The sequence below is a fragment of the Biomphalaria glabrata genome, chromosome 1 (genome assembly GCF_947242115.1).
Source record: "Biomphalaria glabrata chromosome 1, xgBioGlab47.1, whole genome shotgun sequence".
Taxonomy (NCBI): domain Eukaryota; kingdom Metazoa; phylum Mollusca; class Gastropoda; family Planorbidae; genus Biomphalaria; species Biomphalaria glabrata.
Genome location: NC_074711.1, coordinates 12,235,385 through 12,255,358, shown reverse-complemented (window position 1 = coordinate 12,255,358; position 19,974 = coordinate 12,235,385). Strand labels below are relative to the sequence as shown.

Sequence of the window (19,974 nt, the reverse complement as noted above, 5' to 3'; positions counted from 1 at the left end):
AAAAGAATTAGATTTAGATGTATAGATTTATATTAATCTAGATTAATCTAGATCTATAATATTTAAATATTTTGTGCATAAAAATAAAAATTTTAATTTTTAACATACTTTTACCAGAAGAAAATAATGCAAACAGCCGCACGCTAACAGGATAGTTAGTTAACAACAAACGACACAAATTCGAAAAACAAAAAAAAAAGACTTCTACTCTAGATCTTTATATCTAGATCTAGATTATTTTAGATCTAAACTTTTTTATAGACTCTAGATCTATATGCAAAGAAAGGTAAATCAAATAGACTCTAGATCTAGATTATAGATATCTAATTTACTAATCTAGGCAAGCGTCCGTCTAACTGAAGTCAGTGAAGTGGTGATGAAGTAAAATCAAATTTAATTTTGAAATTTTCAATCATTTGAATCATCGATAAATAATTCGATTCAATGCCAATGCGTCGAATGCCTTTTAAAACAAATACTGTTTCTAACTAGCCTAAGTAATTAAGGAAATATAGAATCTAGATCTAGATTATTCTAGAATCTAGATTTTTCTAGATCTAGATTCTAGATCTACACAAAAAAAAAGCTGTTTTTTGGCTTTTGCTTGGCCCCTTTTCCAGATATTAGACTATTAATATTAAATTATTATTATTATTATTTATTATTATTAAACAGCAATTACTTTTGAGTTTTGATGATGGAGAACATTTTTGTCTTTGACAATGTTTTGAAAAAATAAAATTTATTTAAATATTTTGCATTGAAAGTATATAAAAAATTATTTTTTTAATGATATTCATCACAGGTAAGTCGTACAGTGTTAATTTTTTTCCTGCTAATAGTAATAGTACATGTGTCTGGCTATATTCCTACCAATTTTCGGATCGATCCATCGCCAACATTGTACAAACTTACAAACTTAAAAAAAAAAAATAATAACACTGACTTCAATGGACATTTCAGTTTTTAATTTTTTTAAATAGATCTAGATCTAGAAGATATTGTTTCAACAACAAGTGAAATTATAATCTTGTAGTACAGATATTATTAAGTATAGATTTAGATACTGTTTAAAGAGTTTTTACCTATTTTTTTTAAATACGCATTTGAAAAAAAAATTGTTTCAGGCGATTTTGATCCTTATTGTTTAATATTTTGTTATTTTCTGCTATCACGTCGCCGCCATTTCTTGTAGCCATAGATCTGACAATTTGTTTATTTTATCAATATTTACATTCTAAACAAGTGAAGTTCATAAATATAAATGAAATCAGATTTGTGAGCTATAAATTTACTATAATACTAGATCTACTATTAAATTTCTTTTTTAATAAGTAGATCTATTGACTATTGTCTATGAAACTCAATTCTAACTTTTTAACTTTTAATCTGGAGGTGTGTCTCTTCTTTTAATCTGGAGGTGTGTCTCTTCTGGCTTAGGCAGCGAGATGCTCTCATCTTACTTGTTCCATGTCAACCAATATTAGGTCAAAACGCCACAAAAAAAAAATCATAACTTTCTAACTGTTAAACATACAGTCATAATTTATACACCTTTGGAAAGTTCTTTTAAAAAAGTATTTTAATGATGTACTAATGAAAAATTGTTTTTTCAAAGATAAATGTTTTATTTCACGTCCCTATATAATATATATGTGTTTTGATTTACAGATTAGATACTTCGATTTTCCGGTCGCGCGAGATTTTTTTTGGTTACCGGAACCGGTAGTATTCGTGCGGCAGTATTTAAGCCGATTACAATGGTAATTTCGTTCCAGTCTGGTTTTGTCTTCAAAATCAGACACAAAAGGATAATCAGAGCCCTTTGTTTGTTCAAGGATCGGATATCAGTTAATTCTTTGGATTTATATCAGTGCTCTTCTATCGTCTTCATGGAGTTCCAGCGTGTTGAGCATATGGGTAAGTTGACCATCCATAGTTTTTTTATTATTCTAATAAGCATAGTTATTTAAGTCACCCCAAGTACCTTAATATCTAATCTAACTATTTTTGTTCATATTATCGCAATAAGTGTTCCACTTTATTAGTAAAAACGGACCCACTGCATCAAGTATCTTGGCTAGAAAACGAAACCAGCCGCCATTACTAACCGGAAATGATAGATTCAATGGTTATCAATGGCTGCATAGCTTTTTTGTTAGATCGATTTTTTTTAAATCCATCACCAAGAACAGTTTTATTTAATCATCCATGGTTTTGAATGTTATTTTTTAAACTTTTAGAATGATTTTAACTTAGTTCAATTGTTATTTTTCGTTTTTAGTTAAATTTAAGTGATAGGTCTTGCAATAGCTGGTAATATAATTGCGATAATTATAAAATAATTTATACAAAATTTTAAGTGAGAGTTACCATAGTAAACACTACTAAATTATAACTAAATATGTTATAAACAAGTTATAAACAAAATAAAACACAAATCAATTGAAATATCATTTTATTTCAATGAAAATAAATTTTCAGATATTTATCTATAGAATAGATCTACTATATTCTCTATAAGATTTAGGATAATTGTAGAAATTTATTTTAAAGTAAAGGCTTGGCTGGACTTGGACTTATGAAGTTGAGCCTTCAATTTTACATAAAATGTCTTTTATCCTTTTATAAACTAATCTTTAAACTGCATTTTATTAAAATTGTACATGTGTAATTTTGTTTGAAACATTTTTTTTCACAATTAATTTAAATAAAACTAACTTTTTTTTGTGACACTTTCCCCAGATAATGTGGGCGTGGCAGGCCTTGATGTGGATGTTGTCGGTGTTGATAGGATTGAGGATATGGCAGGTACCTTTATACCTGGCAGCATGAAGGACTTCAGGATATATGTATCGGACACTTATTGTGTTGATATTTCAACTGCTGCTGTTGGATTTGAACTGAAATTTGGCCACTTAGAATATCTTCTTCACAACAACACTGTTGTGAATGTGGTTGATGCTGTATTCAGTTTTTTTGCAAAAGTTGGCATTGCAACAACCAAGGCTACAGTTGACAATAAGGTTCGAAGGCATATGTCCGAGATGAAGAATTTTTCCAGGAAGATTACCCGCAGCTGGCACCTAGTTGCACCTTACCTGGATAAAATTTTTTCTATCGATGCTGCTGGTAAAAAGAGACCTGTCCAAGACAGCACTGAACGACCTAGTATGGTGAAGAAGTTGCGACCTGAAGGTGATGTTGAGGCCACTGAAGGGCCAGGTAACACAGAACGACACTGTGCTCGTTGTTGCACACAACGACAGCATTTTGTAGCTCACAGTGCCAGTTTGTCCGAAAAACTGCTTGTCAGCAGAAAAGCGGTTCGTCTTTTAAGGAAGCGCTTCAACACCAGAAGAGTCAATCAGGAGCTTGGTAGGAAATCTACGCTGATAACATCTTATCGTCAAGTGAAAGCTACCCTGAAGAGTGAAAATGAACGCCTGAGTGAAGAAAATCGTCAGATGAGCTTGAAACTGAAGAAGGCAGCAGCTGAACTTTCTAAGTGGAAAAGAATTGCTAAGAGAAGATCAGAGCAGAGAAACCTTTTGAAGGACAGAATTCAGTCGTTAAAGTTATCTTTGGAGGAAGGCAAGGTGCGGATAGATGAACTTGGGGAGATGCTGACTGATAGCTATTCCAGCCATTCTACTCAGAGCATCCGCCTGGCAGGAAAGTATGATGCCCCATTTCGTAAGTGTCTCTATGCTTGTTTGGAGAGTCAAGTGCCAGTAGAAAAAGCAGGGCTTCTTGTCAGGTACATTTTAAATGAACTGACACACGTTTCAATTGTGAAGATTCCTGCTCCATCTACTACTGCACAGATGGCTTATGAGATGGGCATCATATCCGATTTGCAGTTGGCGGAGGCTTTGTATACAGCACCAGCGCTGGTAGCAACATTGGCTTGGGATGCCACAACTATTGATGGCTCGCATTTTAATGAAGTAAATTTATCATTTGGTGGGAAAACATTTACACTAGAGATAGGTAAACTTGGGGGTGGGTCTACACTAGATTACTTTGAGCACATTGTAGGTATTATTAGAAATTTAGGGACAACATACTCCACATATTCAGGCATACAACAACATCTAATACTGTACAAATTTAGGGAAATGCTTCAGACAACACTTACAGATAGGGCCCCCGTCAATAGTTGTGTTAGCCAGCAACTCAGTCAGCTCTTTGCTAAAGATTTGTTAGTCTTGCACTGTAACCTTCACCCACTTGATGGCTTGGCGAGTGAAGCAAAGAAAGTCCTCAGAAGGTTCGATGCAAAGTATTCAGTGAATAGCAACACTTTCGGCAAGGAAGGGAAAGCTGCTAACTTGATTCAAGCAGTTTCAAAACTGAGGTATGTTTTTTTAAGAAGAAATTGTCTAAATATCTTTATATTAAAATGTTAACTATTATCTCCTAAGATTTTTTTTTCTTTTTTCAGACACAAGGCATCAACGGGTGATCCATCTAGCTTCAAGGCTTTTCTAAGACTCTCAGATCTGAAAGTTGGAGTGATTGTCAGATATGTGGGGAACAGACTTCACATCCTGTTCCACTCTGCTGGCGTTATCATTCGGCTAAAGAATCTGTTGCTGCGGTACTTGCAAAGATACTGCAATGAGACCAGTTTTCGGCTGTCGTTGATTCAAGACTTGCAGCAACCAAACATTCTTGTTCAGCTGAGAGTCTTAGGTAATAACTTTTACATTTTCTTTTGTCAAATTCATTTTTATAGTTTCAAAATAATTCCTTATTAGGTGTCTCAACCCTTTTGACATTTATTATATTTATTAACAGGGCTTTTTGGCAAGATGTTGACTGGACCGTGGATGACACTGATCTACAAAAATGAGAGAAAGATGAAACATCTGGAAATGGTAATATTTCTACCACATTTATAACTTTAAAGAAAAAAATTAATTTAATTTTAAAGATACCATTTATATTATTTTATATATTTTTACTCTCTTGTTTTCTAGATCCCTCATGTGAAGGTCTGCATTGACAAACTAAAGGCTATTGTGGATTCTCCAGAGAATCTCCTCTCAATGCCAACTGATTGCTTTGGTCAGACTCTGGATACTGAAGATTTCGTTTTGAGAGCCCTGAGAAATGTGACTGTTGATGAAGTATTTATCGAGATCACAAAAGAACTTGCTGAAGGTTTTTGTAAGGTGCTACAGAGACAGCTATCTAGCTATCTGGATGGCTCCCTTTCAAATCCTGATGCAGAGACTGTGATAAGGACATCTGAAGCTCCTCTTCACAACATGCACAGTGAAAGGGCTCTTGGAATGTTTGATTTCCAGTATCACAGGGCTCACAATGCAACAGTTGGTTTTAGAGATGGCAAAGTCAAGTTTGTCATCAACAAGACGATGTCCTGGTTGGAGACTAAGTCAGTTGAGGAACAGCAGAGAATTGTTTCCTTTGCGCGTCGATTTGCTGCCAAGAGACGAGAAGAACTGACAGCTCGGGAGAAACAGATCTCAGTTGCTTTGAGAGAGAGGCTGATGATGATGGCACAGCAAAGGGATAAGAAACAACGTTCTCAGCTAGAGAAGGCTATCAGAAATGGCACAGAAGACCTCAGCAAGATCCCCCCAGAGAGGAAGGCCTACTGTGATCTGATTCTGGCAAAGTCTCCAACCCTGATTGGCAAGACCCTTCATCATGTATGGACAAATAACCAGGTGGATACAGTTTTCAAAGGAGAAGTGACAAACTTTCAGGGAAGTAACATTTTTATTTTATACACTTCAGAAACTGAAGCTACTGAGTTATCTGTCTATGAGCTTGTTGCAGATATTATTCTAGGAGATGCCAGTTTTGTGACTGATTAGATAATAATGTATATATATGCTAATGTAGACTCATGATTAACTTTTTTTTATGTGACAGAGCTGTGCTGTACAGTACATTTGGCATTGATCCGATGAGAGCAAGAATTCTTACTCTGCAAGCCTATGGATAATCAAATGCCTAATCGGGGAAGTAACTTTATTTTTTCAATTTAATCATTTTTTTTAAATGTATATATATAATTAAGTTTACTTCATACTAGAAATGCCTTATCCACTCATGTACACATCTATTAACCGTCATTGTTCAGTACCTAACAGAACTTATGTTAAAATAGAAATGAAATTGAGCCTCAGTGGGCAAAGTATGAAACAATTTCATATTTTCCAGATTTTATATTTACCATACTGGTACGCAAAGATGAAGTGGGTCATTTCTTGTTACTTTTGTCCCTGATCTGTTGAGGGGACATACCAGTACTTGTGTTCACTTAATCTTTTTATAGATTACAATCCATAGAAAAGAATAATTAGACCAAAATGTTAGCCTTTTCCGATTTTCATTAATCAGATATTTATAACTATTGATAAGCTTTGTCTAGTTGTGGATTTTTTTTTGGGTGATATTTACATTAAGTTGAAGTTAATTGTGTCAATTACTTTTGTCCCTAATCTGCAATGTAGTGAGGGGACTGGTAGGTCATATTTGCTTCATCTTTTAAAATTATAAACAGTCCTTCAATTGATAATTTCCAACAACAAACAAATTCATTATGTGCTTACCCATCAAATCTACTTTATAAAGTAGAATGTGAGGTGTATGTATGTATGTATATATGTATTTATGTATGTGACGAATAGAAAACAAAACCGCTTGACCAATTTTAAGGAAACATGTTGCATATCTGGGATGTTATTTATTTAATAATTATTTAATGTGAACAATATTTCACAATACAGCTGATGATTGTGCAATGAACCATTTATATTAAGTCTTGATAATTTTACTTTTTCAGCAAGCCTACATTGGTATGCAGTAAAAGTATTTATTCTATTTCAGCAAAACAGATAGGGTACACCCAAACAATGTTCATCTTCAAATAGTCATGCATGATCCTCACAAGCTTTGGATACTGACGTACATTTGCAAATGCACTCAGACTGATGACATCAAGAAACCCATATTTGTTATTTAAATACTTATATTTTAAACACTAGTTGTTTTTTTTTTTTTGTTGTAAATCTTGTATAATTATGTCTAAAGATTAAAATGTTACAGCTCTCAAAGTATATAAAAAAAATTTGTTTTTATTTTTGTGTTGTTTTTCCAACATGTTGCTCATCCAAAGTTTATTTTAAGTATCAGCAAAAAGCTGTTCATTTCAGTTAAAAGCCTAATAAGTAATTTTTTAAGGCTAAAAAGTTGAAACATTATATTACAAAAAAAAACAAAAAAACTCCTGTCTCAGATTATAATAAAATAAACAACACATAATCATGCATGCATACCTGTAGAAAATTTCATTTAAATTTCTCAATTAGTTAAAAATTTATAACCAACATTTTAAGTGTCAACATAATATTTTGTCGAAAAAAACAAACTCAAAAAACAAATTTTCAAAAAAATTCTATCTCAGGGTTAAAATATAATAAACAAATAACACATAATCATGCATTTCTGTTCAAAATTTCATTTAAATATCTCAATTGGTTAAAAAGTTATAACCAACATATATTTTGGTCGTTTTTTAAATTGTCGTTCCACATTAACAAAGGAAAAAAAATTTTTCTTAAATTTCTTTCTCAGTGTTTATAATAGATAAACAAATAGCACATATTCATGTATTTCTGTTGAAAATTTCATTTAAATATCTCTATTGGTTAAAAAGTTATAACCATTTAAGTGTCAACCTATTTTTTTTTTTGTCGTTTTCGAAATGTCGACCCACATTTAAGAAATTAAAAAAAAAAGTTTCAACTTCTATCTCAGAATCATAAAGAAGAAATAAATAACACATAATCATGCATTTCTGTTGAAATTTTCATTCAATTATCTCCATTGGTTTAAAAGTTATTTATGTGTGAATATGTATTCTGTTTCTGCCGTTTTTCAACGCCTACTCCTACATCAAGCGCTTAACACAAAAAAGTGTTAATAGATATCACAGATTTAAAATTGTCATAATTATCAGAACATAATTGTGCTTTTCTATGGAAAATTTCATTACATTATCTTTAAGCGTTAAAAAGTTATAGCAGTTTAAATGTATAAGCTCCTCCTTTCGGTCACAATTTTTTGGGTATTTTAATAGGCTAATTCCCCGACACTAAAATGGTCATAACTTATGTTCTAATTAACCTAGAAGCATAAATGAGGTATCAATGAACTCCATTCAAAAAGATCTATCTAACTATACTAGTTTCATTTAGATTCATTAAAGTTGAATTTTTTATCAAAGTACCTATACAGATAATGAATGTATTATTCTTTTTTTTAAATTTTCAAAAATAACTTAGTCATCAGTGTTTTTCTGCGCATCCAAAACAATCAGATTTTCACCAGGTTTCTATTTGACATCACACTAACCTATTAATTTAATCTATTGACTTATTGTAAGCCGTAGACCATACAGTAAAGTTTACATTCTCGTAAAAGAAATATATCTTCGCCTATGCAGTTAGATCAAAATCTAGATCTTGTAAATAATGAAAAAAATGCATGTTGAAAGCAGATTTACATGCATGACTAACCACGGTAGTGTGTATTTCCTCGCCTGACCACTCAACACTATCGCTAGGTTGTCTTGTCATGACCGACTACACCTAGTCTAGAGTAGCCTTACACTGACCAGTTTGTTATAATCAGTCAGACACACGATCTATTTACTTTTTAGGACAGGATGATGAAAATGTTACTTTTTTTCTCAAGTTGGTTATTATTTATCCTAATTCTTTTAGATCTCTCTCTTTCTCTCTCTCTCTCTCTCTCTCTCTCTAAAACTAAAACTAAAACAAATTAATTCCACTTATAAATCTTATTCATGGCAACCAGTAACACAGACTAAAAATGCAAAATACCTAGGTGTTATAATAAATGAAAAACTGTCATGGACTCCACATATTGATGAAACTACAAAAAAATCAAACAAAGCATTAGGATTTATTAAAAGAAATTTCTATAAATCAAATAAGAACATAAAACTAAAATGTTATTTAACCTTGGTTAGGCCAATAATAGAATATGCATCCTCCGTTTGGGACCCCTCAACTCAAGAAAACATTAAAAAACTGGAACAGACACAAAATAGAGCAGTGAGATTCATAACAAACGAATATTCACATTTGACTAGAGTAACACCTTTAGTAAAATCACTAAATTTAGAAAGCCTTCAGGACAGAAGGCTCAGAAGTAAAGTAGCAATCATACATAAAACACTGAACCATAATCTTCAAATACAAAAACAAAATTTAATAAAATACTCTGAAAGACACAAAGATAAAGGCACATTCCTCGTCCCATATGCTAGGACAAATTTGTACAAACACTCCTTCTTCCCTAGTGCTATTAGAGCATGGAATGGGTTGCCTGAGCTAGCCAGGAAAACCAGTGACTTGGCTGAATTTAAGTCATTGGTTAATATGCATGACTAAATGCATGACGCGTAGGACGTAATCATCTTCTTTTTTGAAGTAACGTCTGTATTATATAAGATAAGATATATATTCTTATTAATAAGAAGTTGTTCGTTTAGCATACTGACTTGTTATGTTGTAAATTAATATGTATAGACTAAAAAATGGATATATTTTTATTTACCTTCACAGCATGGATGCTGATTTGTATGATGAGTTTGGGAACTACATAGGCCCTGAGTTAGACAGTGATGATGGGGACGAGGAGGAAGAAGAGGAACAAGATGAGGATGATGACTATGTTGATAGGGATGTAAGGCATCTTTTTTTTTTTTTTAACATAAATGTATTTTTTATAATGTCCGGTCATACTGCTTTCTTTATAAAAGACAGTTGAGCTACATTCTTTTTAATACTAGGCAATTACAAACTGTTAGTTATCATGATTTGAAATCAAACAATATAAACAATATGTCAAAGGTTAACAGATTCCACGTTGTCTCTGCATTTGGGGGAGAAAAGACTTTCCTATGATACAAAAGACATTTTTTTTAAAACATATTAGTTGTGATTATTTTCATGAATAGTTCAAACTCAATGGAGAAAGGTTTCTATTTTAAAAACAATACCTGAACATAATACACATTGTCAACAGCAAAAGCAGAATGAAGAATAAAAAAAACAACTGAATACTATTGTGAACTGTTTCCATGCAACTTGGTAAAATATGAATTCAGTCCCAGAATAAAAAAGATTTAAATAATCAATTACGACATTTTTGATCTCTTTAAACATAGGATTTTTGTTAAAAAGTTTATTTTTAGAAACCTTTGTAGCTGACTGATCTATTTAAATGAGTAGCACTTGATACATTTTAAATAATTGATTGATATAGGATGAAGATGACATGGATCAAGATGAGGCAGAGAATCCAGCAGAGATGCAGGTAGTCCTCCATGAAGATAAGAAGTACTACCCAACTCCGGAAGAGGTGTATGGTCCTGATGTTGAGGTTGGTGGAAGGATTAGGAGTTAGTTGTTTGAACAATATGCATATCCTTCTTCTATTTTCTTGATTAATGTATATTATATAATGTTGCGTCATCAGTTTATGTCCTTTAAACATTTGTTAAAACTTGTTTCCAGACTATTGTACAAGAAGAAGACACACAGCCTCTCACTGGTATGTACACCTACAACATGTATTAGATGTATTCTTTGTGTAACATTATAAAATATTCAAAATGATCTTTTACATGTAATTGTATTTTTGTGTACCATTTTAAAATATTCAAAATGATCTTTTACCACATTTTGAAACAAGATTTTCAAGACATGACAGTCTTGTCTTTTTGTATTTCATCCTTCAGTTTCTCTTTGTTAAAAATGTATTGAAGTATATATTGTTGTATAAAAAGGTAAAATGCTTTTATTTAATTTCTTTTTGATCTGACATTCTCATTCTTTCCCACATTTTTGATAATTTTATATTTAAAATTTTCACTGATTGAGAGATAATTTTTGTTCTTTTTGACTAAAAATCAATTCATTGTTTTTAATTGTCTAATAAATAATGTCACTTTATATCCAGAGCCCATAATTGCTCCAATCAAGAATAAAAAATTCAGTATGGTAGAACAAGACTTGCCAACTACAACATACAACATGGAGTAAGTTCTGGTTTCTTATGGCTTTTTCTTAACTTTAGTGTAAGCACTAGTTACTTGTTCATTGTATTGTAGCCATTTAAACAGGCAAGTGACACTTTTTAACAACAATGTGATGATCTCCTACACTCCAATGTCCTCAGGTTTTTAGCTGATCTCATGGATTGTCCTAATCTAGTTCGCAATGTCACACTCTGTGGACATCTCCACCATGGCAAAGTAAGTAGCACATTATGGGTACACAGCTTTACATGTTTACAAATAGATTGTCCATTGGTTTGATACTCACATGGCACCTGTTAATAATTATTTCATTTGAATGATTTTTTGCTAATTTACATTCATTTTTCTTTCCTTGCAGACTTCCTTTATTGATTGTTTAATGGAACAAACTCATCCAGAAATTGTTGGAGATTATGATTCAGATGTAAGTGGAGAAAATGTATCAATCAAAAAAACATTTTATATTTGTTATTTAGCTTTGACGAAGTGATTAATATGGTTGTTAACATAGATCATGATTTCTCTGTCAGATGAGGTATGCTGACACCCTGTTCACAGAGCAAGAGGTATGTTATTTTGACTAAATTATCTATATAAATACAGTTAAGTATGTCTATGTTATTTTGACTAAACTATCTATATAAATACAGTTAAGTATGTCTATGTTATTTTGACTAAATTATCTATATAAATACAGTTTAGTATGTCTATGTTATTTTGACTAAATTATCTATATAAATACAGTTAATAATGTGTAAAGAAATCATTTTAATCACTTTAAAATAACTGTTTTCAAGAAATAATTTCACTCCATTATCATGTATTGTTTTCATTGCAATAATATTTACATTTAATTAGTAAGAATTGTGGACAAGTAACAGTTTCTTCTGTATAATCTAATAGCGTGGAGTGAGCATAAAGTCAACGCCTGTTACTCTTGTTTTGCCTGACACAAAAGCAAAATCATTTCTTTTAAATATAATGGACACCCCAGGTTAGTTTTTTTTTTAAACCCATTAGAAAGAATTAATGAATTTTATCACTGGTGGTTTAAGTGTCTCTAAACATTTTTGTTTTGTTTTGCTGCAGGTCATGTCAACTTTTCTGATGAAGTAACAGCTGCTTTCAGAATCAGTGATGGAGCTGTTGTATTTATTGATGCAGCTGAAGGGGTCAGTGCTTTTTATTTTAAGAAATGTTAAATAATATATGAAGTTGTTGAGATAACGCTGTGTCAATAAATGATCACTGGATGGAAGTTCTTACTGAGCTATGCGTGAAACTATTTTCTACCTGATTTTTCAGTCAGTAAGACATTTGACTTGACAACAAAATACTTGTTATTAATTCAGTAGTACCAGACCAAGAGAAACATACAATAGCTTGGAAACATGTAGAACTTTTTTTTTTTGCATCAAAATTTATCAAATAAAAAAATATTTTCTTGAGTGCGCATCCATTGGTTGGCATTGAGGGCACAAATATTTCTTAACATTGATGAGTTAAGTGGACTGACAATTCAATGTTAAATGCTCTTACATTGGCTTGTTCTAGTCAATCATGATAGCTAACTTCTGTCAAATATTTACCACATGACATGGAATTTTTTACCTTTGACCTTGATTGCAAGTTTACCCTTATAAAATTATTATTAGAAAATTTAGACAATTTATAATAATTCAACCATTTAGAAAATTAATACATTTTCCTTTGATCCATAATTTACAAAAAAAATATTTGTAGATGATGTTGAACACAGAACGCTTGATAAAGCATGCCATGCAAGAAAGACTATCACTGACCATTTGTATCAACAAGATTGATAGGCTTATACTTGAACTAAAATTACCTCCTGCTGATGCCTACTTTAAACTAAGACAGATTATTGATGAAGTCAATGCTATAATTGGGTTTGTAATGTTTTTAGTCTGCTGTTTCTTTTAACTGTGTTTTACTTAATTGGCATCTAGTAATTAATTGTACAAGTATTTTTTTAATGTTTGTTTGAAACCTAATTAAGTATATTTTGTCATTCTAGTCTTTATGCTGAAGATGATCCCAATCAAATGGTGTCCCCTATCTTGGGCAATGTTTGTTTTGCTAGCTCCTACTACAGATTCTGCTTCACACTAAAATCATTTGCCAAAATATATGCAGACACATATGGTACATTTTTGTTATTTGTTTAAATTTTTTAAGAGCTATTTTCTATAATTTTACCTCTTACAAAATTATAGTTTGCCTTATAGTAATAACAATCAATTTTTAAACAATTATTTCTCCTCCTCCCAATTCTAGATGGAATAAATGAAAAGGAATTTGGAAGAAGGTTATGGGGTGATTTGTACTTTAACAGTAAAACGTAAGTATATGCCATGTATAATTAATTTTTTTTTTTTTACATAAATATGATTATGACTTATCATTTAAATTTGACCTTGGGTTTCTGTGTATTTGCGTAGACGAAAGTTCACAAAGAAACCTGCTACTTCCTCTTCACCGCGCAGTTTTGTTGAGTTCATACTGGAACCTTTGTACAAGATATTTTCTCAGGTACTTTGATCTCTGATATGTTTTCCATGTGTAGTTATGATATATTCTATTTGGTGTGTCTGATGTAATTATATGTATGTTATGTTAGATTGTTGGTGATGTTGATGAAAGCTTACCAAGGGTTTGTGATGAGTTGGGCATACATCTATCCAAAGAGGAACAAAAGCTCAACATTCGTCCACTGCTTAGGCTGGTGTGCAAGAGATTTTTTGGTGACTTTACAGGTTGGTATAATTTTACTTGCAATAGAATGTCTTCAGCTACCTAATAAAACTGATACCTCAATATCTCAATTGTTATGTTGCTTGTATTAGTGTATCAAGAACTGATTTTGTAAGGTTTTTCTTATTGCAGGTTTTGTGGACATGTGTGTTGATCACATCCCCTCACCTGTGGAGAATGCAAAGAGAAAAATAGAACACATTTACACTGGACCGATGGACTCTGATTTGGCAGAAGAGATGATTCAGTGTGAAGCTGAGGTTTCTATCTTAATTAAAATATTTTTCTCATTATAATTTCAAAAGTTTTCTGTTTCATATGATTAATATTAAATCTTTTTTTTTCTCCCACTTTTTAGGGCCCATTAATGATTCATACCACTAAACTATATCCAACTGAAGACGGCACAAGTTTTCATGTATTTGGTCGAGTGATAAGTGGCACACTCTATGCCAGCCAGGAAGTGAGAATCTTGGGAGAAAATTATACATTGCAAGATGAGGAGGACTCAAGGCTGGGACAGGTTGGAAGGTTATGGATTGCTGAGGCCAGGTAAATTGTAGGGTTTGTACCAGCCTTTAGAAGTCATGCTAAACATTTACTGATGGTTAATCTTGAAATGGCTCCTAAAATCATGCCTCTTTATAAAAAATTTCTAATTAAAAAATAGTAATCTAGATCTGTTTTATTAATTTTTATTATGTTTTTGCAGTAATACCTTAGTTTTATTTTTGTGTCAGACCAATTTCCTTAATTTAGCAAAGCGCCTCCTTTCCCCCTCCCCCCAATTCTTGTTTGGCCTTTCATTTGTAACCCTCTAAGCTAAAATACCTTTATTTAGTCTAAAGAGGTACACATGATTTACATCAAGTTCAAGGGGCCGAGTTTTGTGATCTACTTACTGTGTAAGTAGTTAAAAAAACGAAACAAGTCAAATGTTGATTGGCTAACTTTTTGGTAAAAATAGATGGAAAGGAGGCTAATGTCTTAAACATCATCATTACAGTTATTTCTTCATTCTACAGAATAAAAACAGTGTTTTATTTACACTATACATTATTTTTCTGATTGTACATTGTGTTTAGCAGCAGCAAAACACTTTTTATGATCTTTTATTGTGGAAATAATGTTTTTGTTAGTTTTTCATTAAAAATGGTGCTTCATGAAATGTTTAATCCTTTAACTTGTTGGTATAGTCTAAAACAAGTATAAACCCTATATTTAAGTTGAAGAAACATGATATACTACTTATTCATGTATTTATGCTTTATTTTATTTAGAAAAAAAGTTTTTTTCCCTATTGTATTTTTTACTTTTAGATATAAAATTGAAGTAAATAGAGTCTCATGTGGAAACTGGATACTTATCGAAGGAATTGATCAACCTATTGTGAAAACATCCACTATTGTAGATGTTTCAGGACATGAAGAGGTACAGTCAACACTATTATTGTAAAGGAGAAATTGAGATGTGGCTATTCTCCAATAAGCTCAGCTAGCTGATCTTTATGTTTTTTTCGTTGAAAGTAAAAAATAAATTATTTTCAAGTTGTGTAGAGTAAATGCTTCATCTAATTTAGAATACCAAAATCTATAAAGTTAAAAATTGAAGTGCAATGGACTAAATATAACTGACATAAATGAACCTAAGTCCTGTTATCGCAGGTGTAAACAATAAGCTGTTTTTTTTTGTATACTTAATAGAAGGTGTTTGCATACATTTTTATCGTCGGCCAAAATATATTATAAAGAAGTTCTATTTTATTCGTATTTTTTCTCATCTTTGAGCTACTGATAATTAACGGATTAATGTTTATTTTTGTTTAAAAAAAAGAAAGAGTGTATTTTGAAAACATGTAATTGTAGGCATTTTAAAAACAAGATTTGATAAGCAGTGTAATACTACAATTACAAGCAGGCCACAAGCCTTTTAGACACTTTACCTTAGGGAAGGACTTTTCCCAAAAGGACATGAATGAGAGAATGTCCATTCAACAATCCTCTTGTCTGTAGGTCAACCATCAATTAGATGATCATTTATATACATCCCAGGCCAGGCACACAAAACCATATCTTCATAGCTATCAGTTATGAGATGAGTATTAACAATGTAATAGTAATAATATCATCAACCGACCAAAGAATGCATTGGCAACAGCTTTGTTGCACACTTACCTTTTTTGTTGGGAGGGAGGAAGGTTGATGAAAGTTCCTAGCTTCTCATATCATATTGACACTGAAACTATTAAAACCTCTCTTTGTATCTGCATTGCTTACCAAAAGATTGGTAGGTCTTTCATCTGAGTGTGTGAAACAAAAAACTCTTCATAATCTTGTTTCAGATTTAGTAATTTCCATCCCCCTGAAGTCTAAAAAAAATTATGTACTTCTGCAGGAAATTAAGTGACAGTATTAATCTAAAATACATGCAACTTAATCCATTATTGTATGCCCCCGTTTTTATATAAATTCAAATATTTCAGTTATTATTTTTCACTAGAACTAAAAAATTTATTCCATAATTCCGAATGTAATAATGAATTTGTTGAAGCTATACACTTTCTGGGTACTACCAAAACCATTAAATAAGTGAGACAAAGTTTTGAAAATTTCTTTTTTAAATAGTAATTTTGGTAATAATATTTATCTGTACAGGTGTATATCTTCCGTCCATTAAAATTTAATACTGCCTCAGTGATCAAGATAGCTGTAGAGCCAGTCAACCCTTCAGAACTACCAAAAATGTTGGATGGTTTACGTAAAGTTAACAAGAGTTATCCTTTACTTACCACAAAAGTAGGTTCATATCTATATCTAGTTTTATATACTGTGGCTATTGATGCAGACAAACAATAACAAATGACAGAGTGGGTCTTTTCAATTGTTGTCATAATTCTGAGTGAGGTGAAATGATTATTTTTTTTTTTACTTTTTCTAGTTTTTAAAAATGTATTTTGCGTAAGCTTATAATTCATGTACATCTTTTGTAACTTCTAAGCTGACCTGTAATATTTATTAAAGGTTGAAGAATCTGGAGAGCATGTAGTGTTGGGAACTGGTGAGCTGTACTTAGATTGTGTCATGCATGATCTGCGCAGAATGTACTCAGAGATTGGTAAATACTTTCAGCCTTATTTGTGAAGTGTGATATTGTTAATATACTTTCAGTTTAGTTTGTGTATTTAGATTGTGTGATGCATGAATTGTCAAAGGTATTATTTTTATAGTTGAATCTATTATTTGAATTGTTTTGTTTCTGTTAGTGTAATGAAATCAATCCTAAACACTTTCTACTTATCTGGAACAGATATCAAAGTGGCTGATCCAGTTGTTGCATTTTGTGAAACTGTTGTTGAAACATCATCTCTGAAATGTTTTGCTGAAACACCCAACAAAAAGTTAGTGGAGCATTTAATCAGTTAAACCTGGAACTTTTTGATAAGCACTACAGAATCTATACATTTTGAAAAAATGGAAATGTGTACCATTACAATTTATTGCTTCATACATTATTATTATTACATTAGAGTAAAAAATGTAACTTAAAATAGTATTGTATTTTATGTATGTACAATGTTTTTTGGTGTGGCTGTTTTAATAGTACATGGGAGTCCTCTTGGAATATAATTAATTAACAAAAAGGAAGCAATTAAAATTGCCAGTCTCAGTTTCCACCCGATAAGTGATTTAAATTGTGACATAATATATAATATTTACCACATCAATGTTTTAAATATTATATAATGACTGCTTTAATTTATTCTGAGAAATCTCTTCTAGTCAACTTTTTAGGACATGTTATGATCTGTTTTTTTTATTTTCTATGTATACACTTCATGTGTTTCAGAAACAAATTAACAATGATAGCCGAGCCATTGGAGAAAGGTCTTGCAGAAGATATTGAAAATGAAATCGTTCAGATCACTTGGCCCAGAAAGAAACTGGGGGAATTTTTCCAGACAAAATATGACTGGGATCTCCTGGCTGCTCGTTCCATTTGGGCATTTGGTCCAGACACTACAGGCCCAAATATTCTTGTTGACGACACACTTCCTTCTGAGGTAAAACAAAATAATTTAAACTGCATCTTTTGGCTCCATTTCAATCTAAAGTAAAATAGTGGGTATGAGGATAGTAGAATAACTGCTTAGTAGTCAATAAGCATAGTTTAGGCTAATTCATTTAAAAGAGCATAGCTGCTTTTATAAAATGTCCAAATTATTTTGTTTACATTTTTATTTTGTATTTGTTTGTGCTTACTCTTTTTTTTTGTGAATTTCAGGTTGACAAAAATCTTTTAGTGACAGTAAAAGACAGTATAGTGCAAGGCTTCCAATGGGCAACTCGAGAAGGACCCCTGTGTGATGAACGTAATTATCTTTATTTTATTAATATATTTTTTTGTTATTTATTTTTTATTTGTTCTATTTATATACTTTTTTATGCTTTATGTCTAGCCATTCGCAATGTGAAATTTAAAATCCTGGATGCTAGCATTGCCCAAGAACCTATTCATAGAGGAGGTGGACAAATCATTCCTACAGCAAGAAGAGTTGCGTACTCAGCTTTTCTCATGGTAAGTAAGACATGCCTTGGCAACTGAAAATGACCTTTTTGAGCACCAGGGAGAATAGTTTTTTTTAAGCTAGTAAGTGAAATACAACTTGAATTCAATGGAAAGTTCATTGATGAATAAAACTGTAAGGAAAAATGGGCTCACATTTTTTTTCCTTATTAAAAAAACTCCTTTGCTTAGTTTCAACCTTGGAGCCTAAACTCTTTCATTATTAAATTCTTTTGTAGAATATCTTACATCCATTGTTAAATATATTTTGGTGATTATGTGAATAAAATGTGTTCAATTTACCAACGTAGGCAACTCCTAGAATGATGGAACCCTATTTATTTGTTCAAGTCATGGCACCTGCTGACTGTGTCTCTGCAGTCTACACTGTTTTAGCTAAAAGAAGGTATACACTTTTTTCTTCTTAGCAATGTTCCCCTGCCCCTCCTTGAAATAATCAAAGTTACGGAATCACTTTTAGTAGTCAATATTTCTAACATGCTAGTCTATGTAATGATTTCCTCTTGGCAGAGGTCATGTGACCCAAGATGCTCCAGTACCAGGCTCACCTCTGTATACCATCAAAGCTTTCCTTCCTGCCATTGATTCCTTTGGTTTTGAGACAGATTTGAGGACACACACACAGGGACAAGCATTTTGCCTTTCTGTCTTTCATCATTGGCAGGTATGCTCAAAACACCTAGCAATCAAGTGTTTAAACTTAAGATGTTTTATGTATTATTTTTTTTTAGTTACCTACTTTCTAATGTATTTGAATAGCTAGGGATGAAGCTGTCTTCAAAATAGATTATAAGCATATATATGTGTTATTCTATAGACCACAAGGTCTGAAAGAACTTTTTTTTTTTTTAACTTATAGGTGTTATTCTAGTTTTCAGTCGATAGTTATGTTTATTTTTCTCAGATTGTGCCTGGTGATCCTCTAGACAAGTCTCTGCACATCAGACCTCTGGAAGCCCAGCCTGCTAACTATCTGGCCAGAGAGTTTATGATTAAAACAAGGAGGAGAAAGGTAATTAGACAAAAGATACACATTAGACTAACTGTCATTTAGATCTATGTCATTATTTTAAAGTTTTGTGCACACTTTTTCCTTCATTAGCATATATGTTGAATTTAGACCCTATTAAAAAGTTCAACCTTTGTATCTCCAGGGCCTAAGTGAAGATGTCAGCATTAACAAATTTTTCGATGACCCTATGTTGTTGGAGTTGGCCAAACAAGATGTCATGCTCAATTACCCCATCTAGACAGTGTCTTGACAGTATCATTACAAGTATCATGATACTTGAGCTGAACTGTGCTGATTGATGTACTTTGGGAGTTTCAGACACAAATGTTGATAGTAATAAAGTTTGTTAAGTTCATGTCATATTCATAGAGAATTTGTTTTGTTTGTCACCATACGAACTGTTCATATTTCTTCTTTGACTTCATTATACACACAATTGAAACATTTGTTTTGTTAAGTGACAAACAGAAAAAAAATAAACACATTTTTCTTA

The 19,974-nt window shown here is 31.9% G+C and overlaps 2 protein-coding genes across 2 annotated transcripts; both read left to right on the top strand.

Moving 5' to 3' along the window:
• The first annotated feature begins 124 nt into the window (after window positions 1–124).
• LOC106067471 (116 kDa U5 small nuclear ribonucleoprotein component-like) lies at window positions 125–19,974 on the top strand. Its single transcript, XM_056022314.1, has 28 exons — window positions 125–286; window positions 9,633–9,753; window positions 10,336–10,452; window positions 10,587–10,623; window positions 11,032–11,110; window positions 11,251–11,326; window positions 11,469–11,534; window positions 11,641–11,676; window positions 12,014–12,104; window positions 12,200–12,282; window positions 12,854–13,020; window positions 13,149–13,276; window positions 13,409–13,472; window positions 13,573–13,663; window positions 13,752–13,887; window positions 14,018–14,145; window positions 14,244–14,437; window positions 15,205–15,316; window positions 16,540–16,680; window positions 16,906–16,999; window positions 17,192–17,282; window positions 17,732–17,945; window positions 18,167–18,254; window positions 18,342–18,460; window positions 18,760–18,854; window positions 18,980–19,133; window positions 19,374–19,481; window positions 19,624–19,974. The coding sequence occupies exons 2-28, from the start codon at window positions 9,634–9,636 to the stop codon at window positions 19,717–19,719; spliced, it is 2,925 nt and encodes a 974-aa protein (XP_055878289.1). The 5' UTR covers window positions 125–286; window position 9,633; the 3' UTR covers window positions 19,720–19,974.
• LOC106053300 (uncharacterized) lies at window positions 1,680–7,094 on the top strand. The gene is made up of 5 exons (XM_056022305.1): window positions 1,680–1,920; window positions 2,746–4,360; window positions 4,448–4,698; window positions 4,804–4,883; window positions 4,986–7,094. The coding sequence occupies exons 1-5, from the start codon at window positions 1,761–1,763 to the stop codon at window positions 5,847–5,849; spliced, it is 2,970 nt and encodes a 989-aa protein (XP_055878280.1). The 5' UTR covers window positions 1,680–1,760; the 3' UTR covers window positions 5,850–7,094.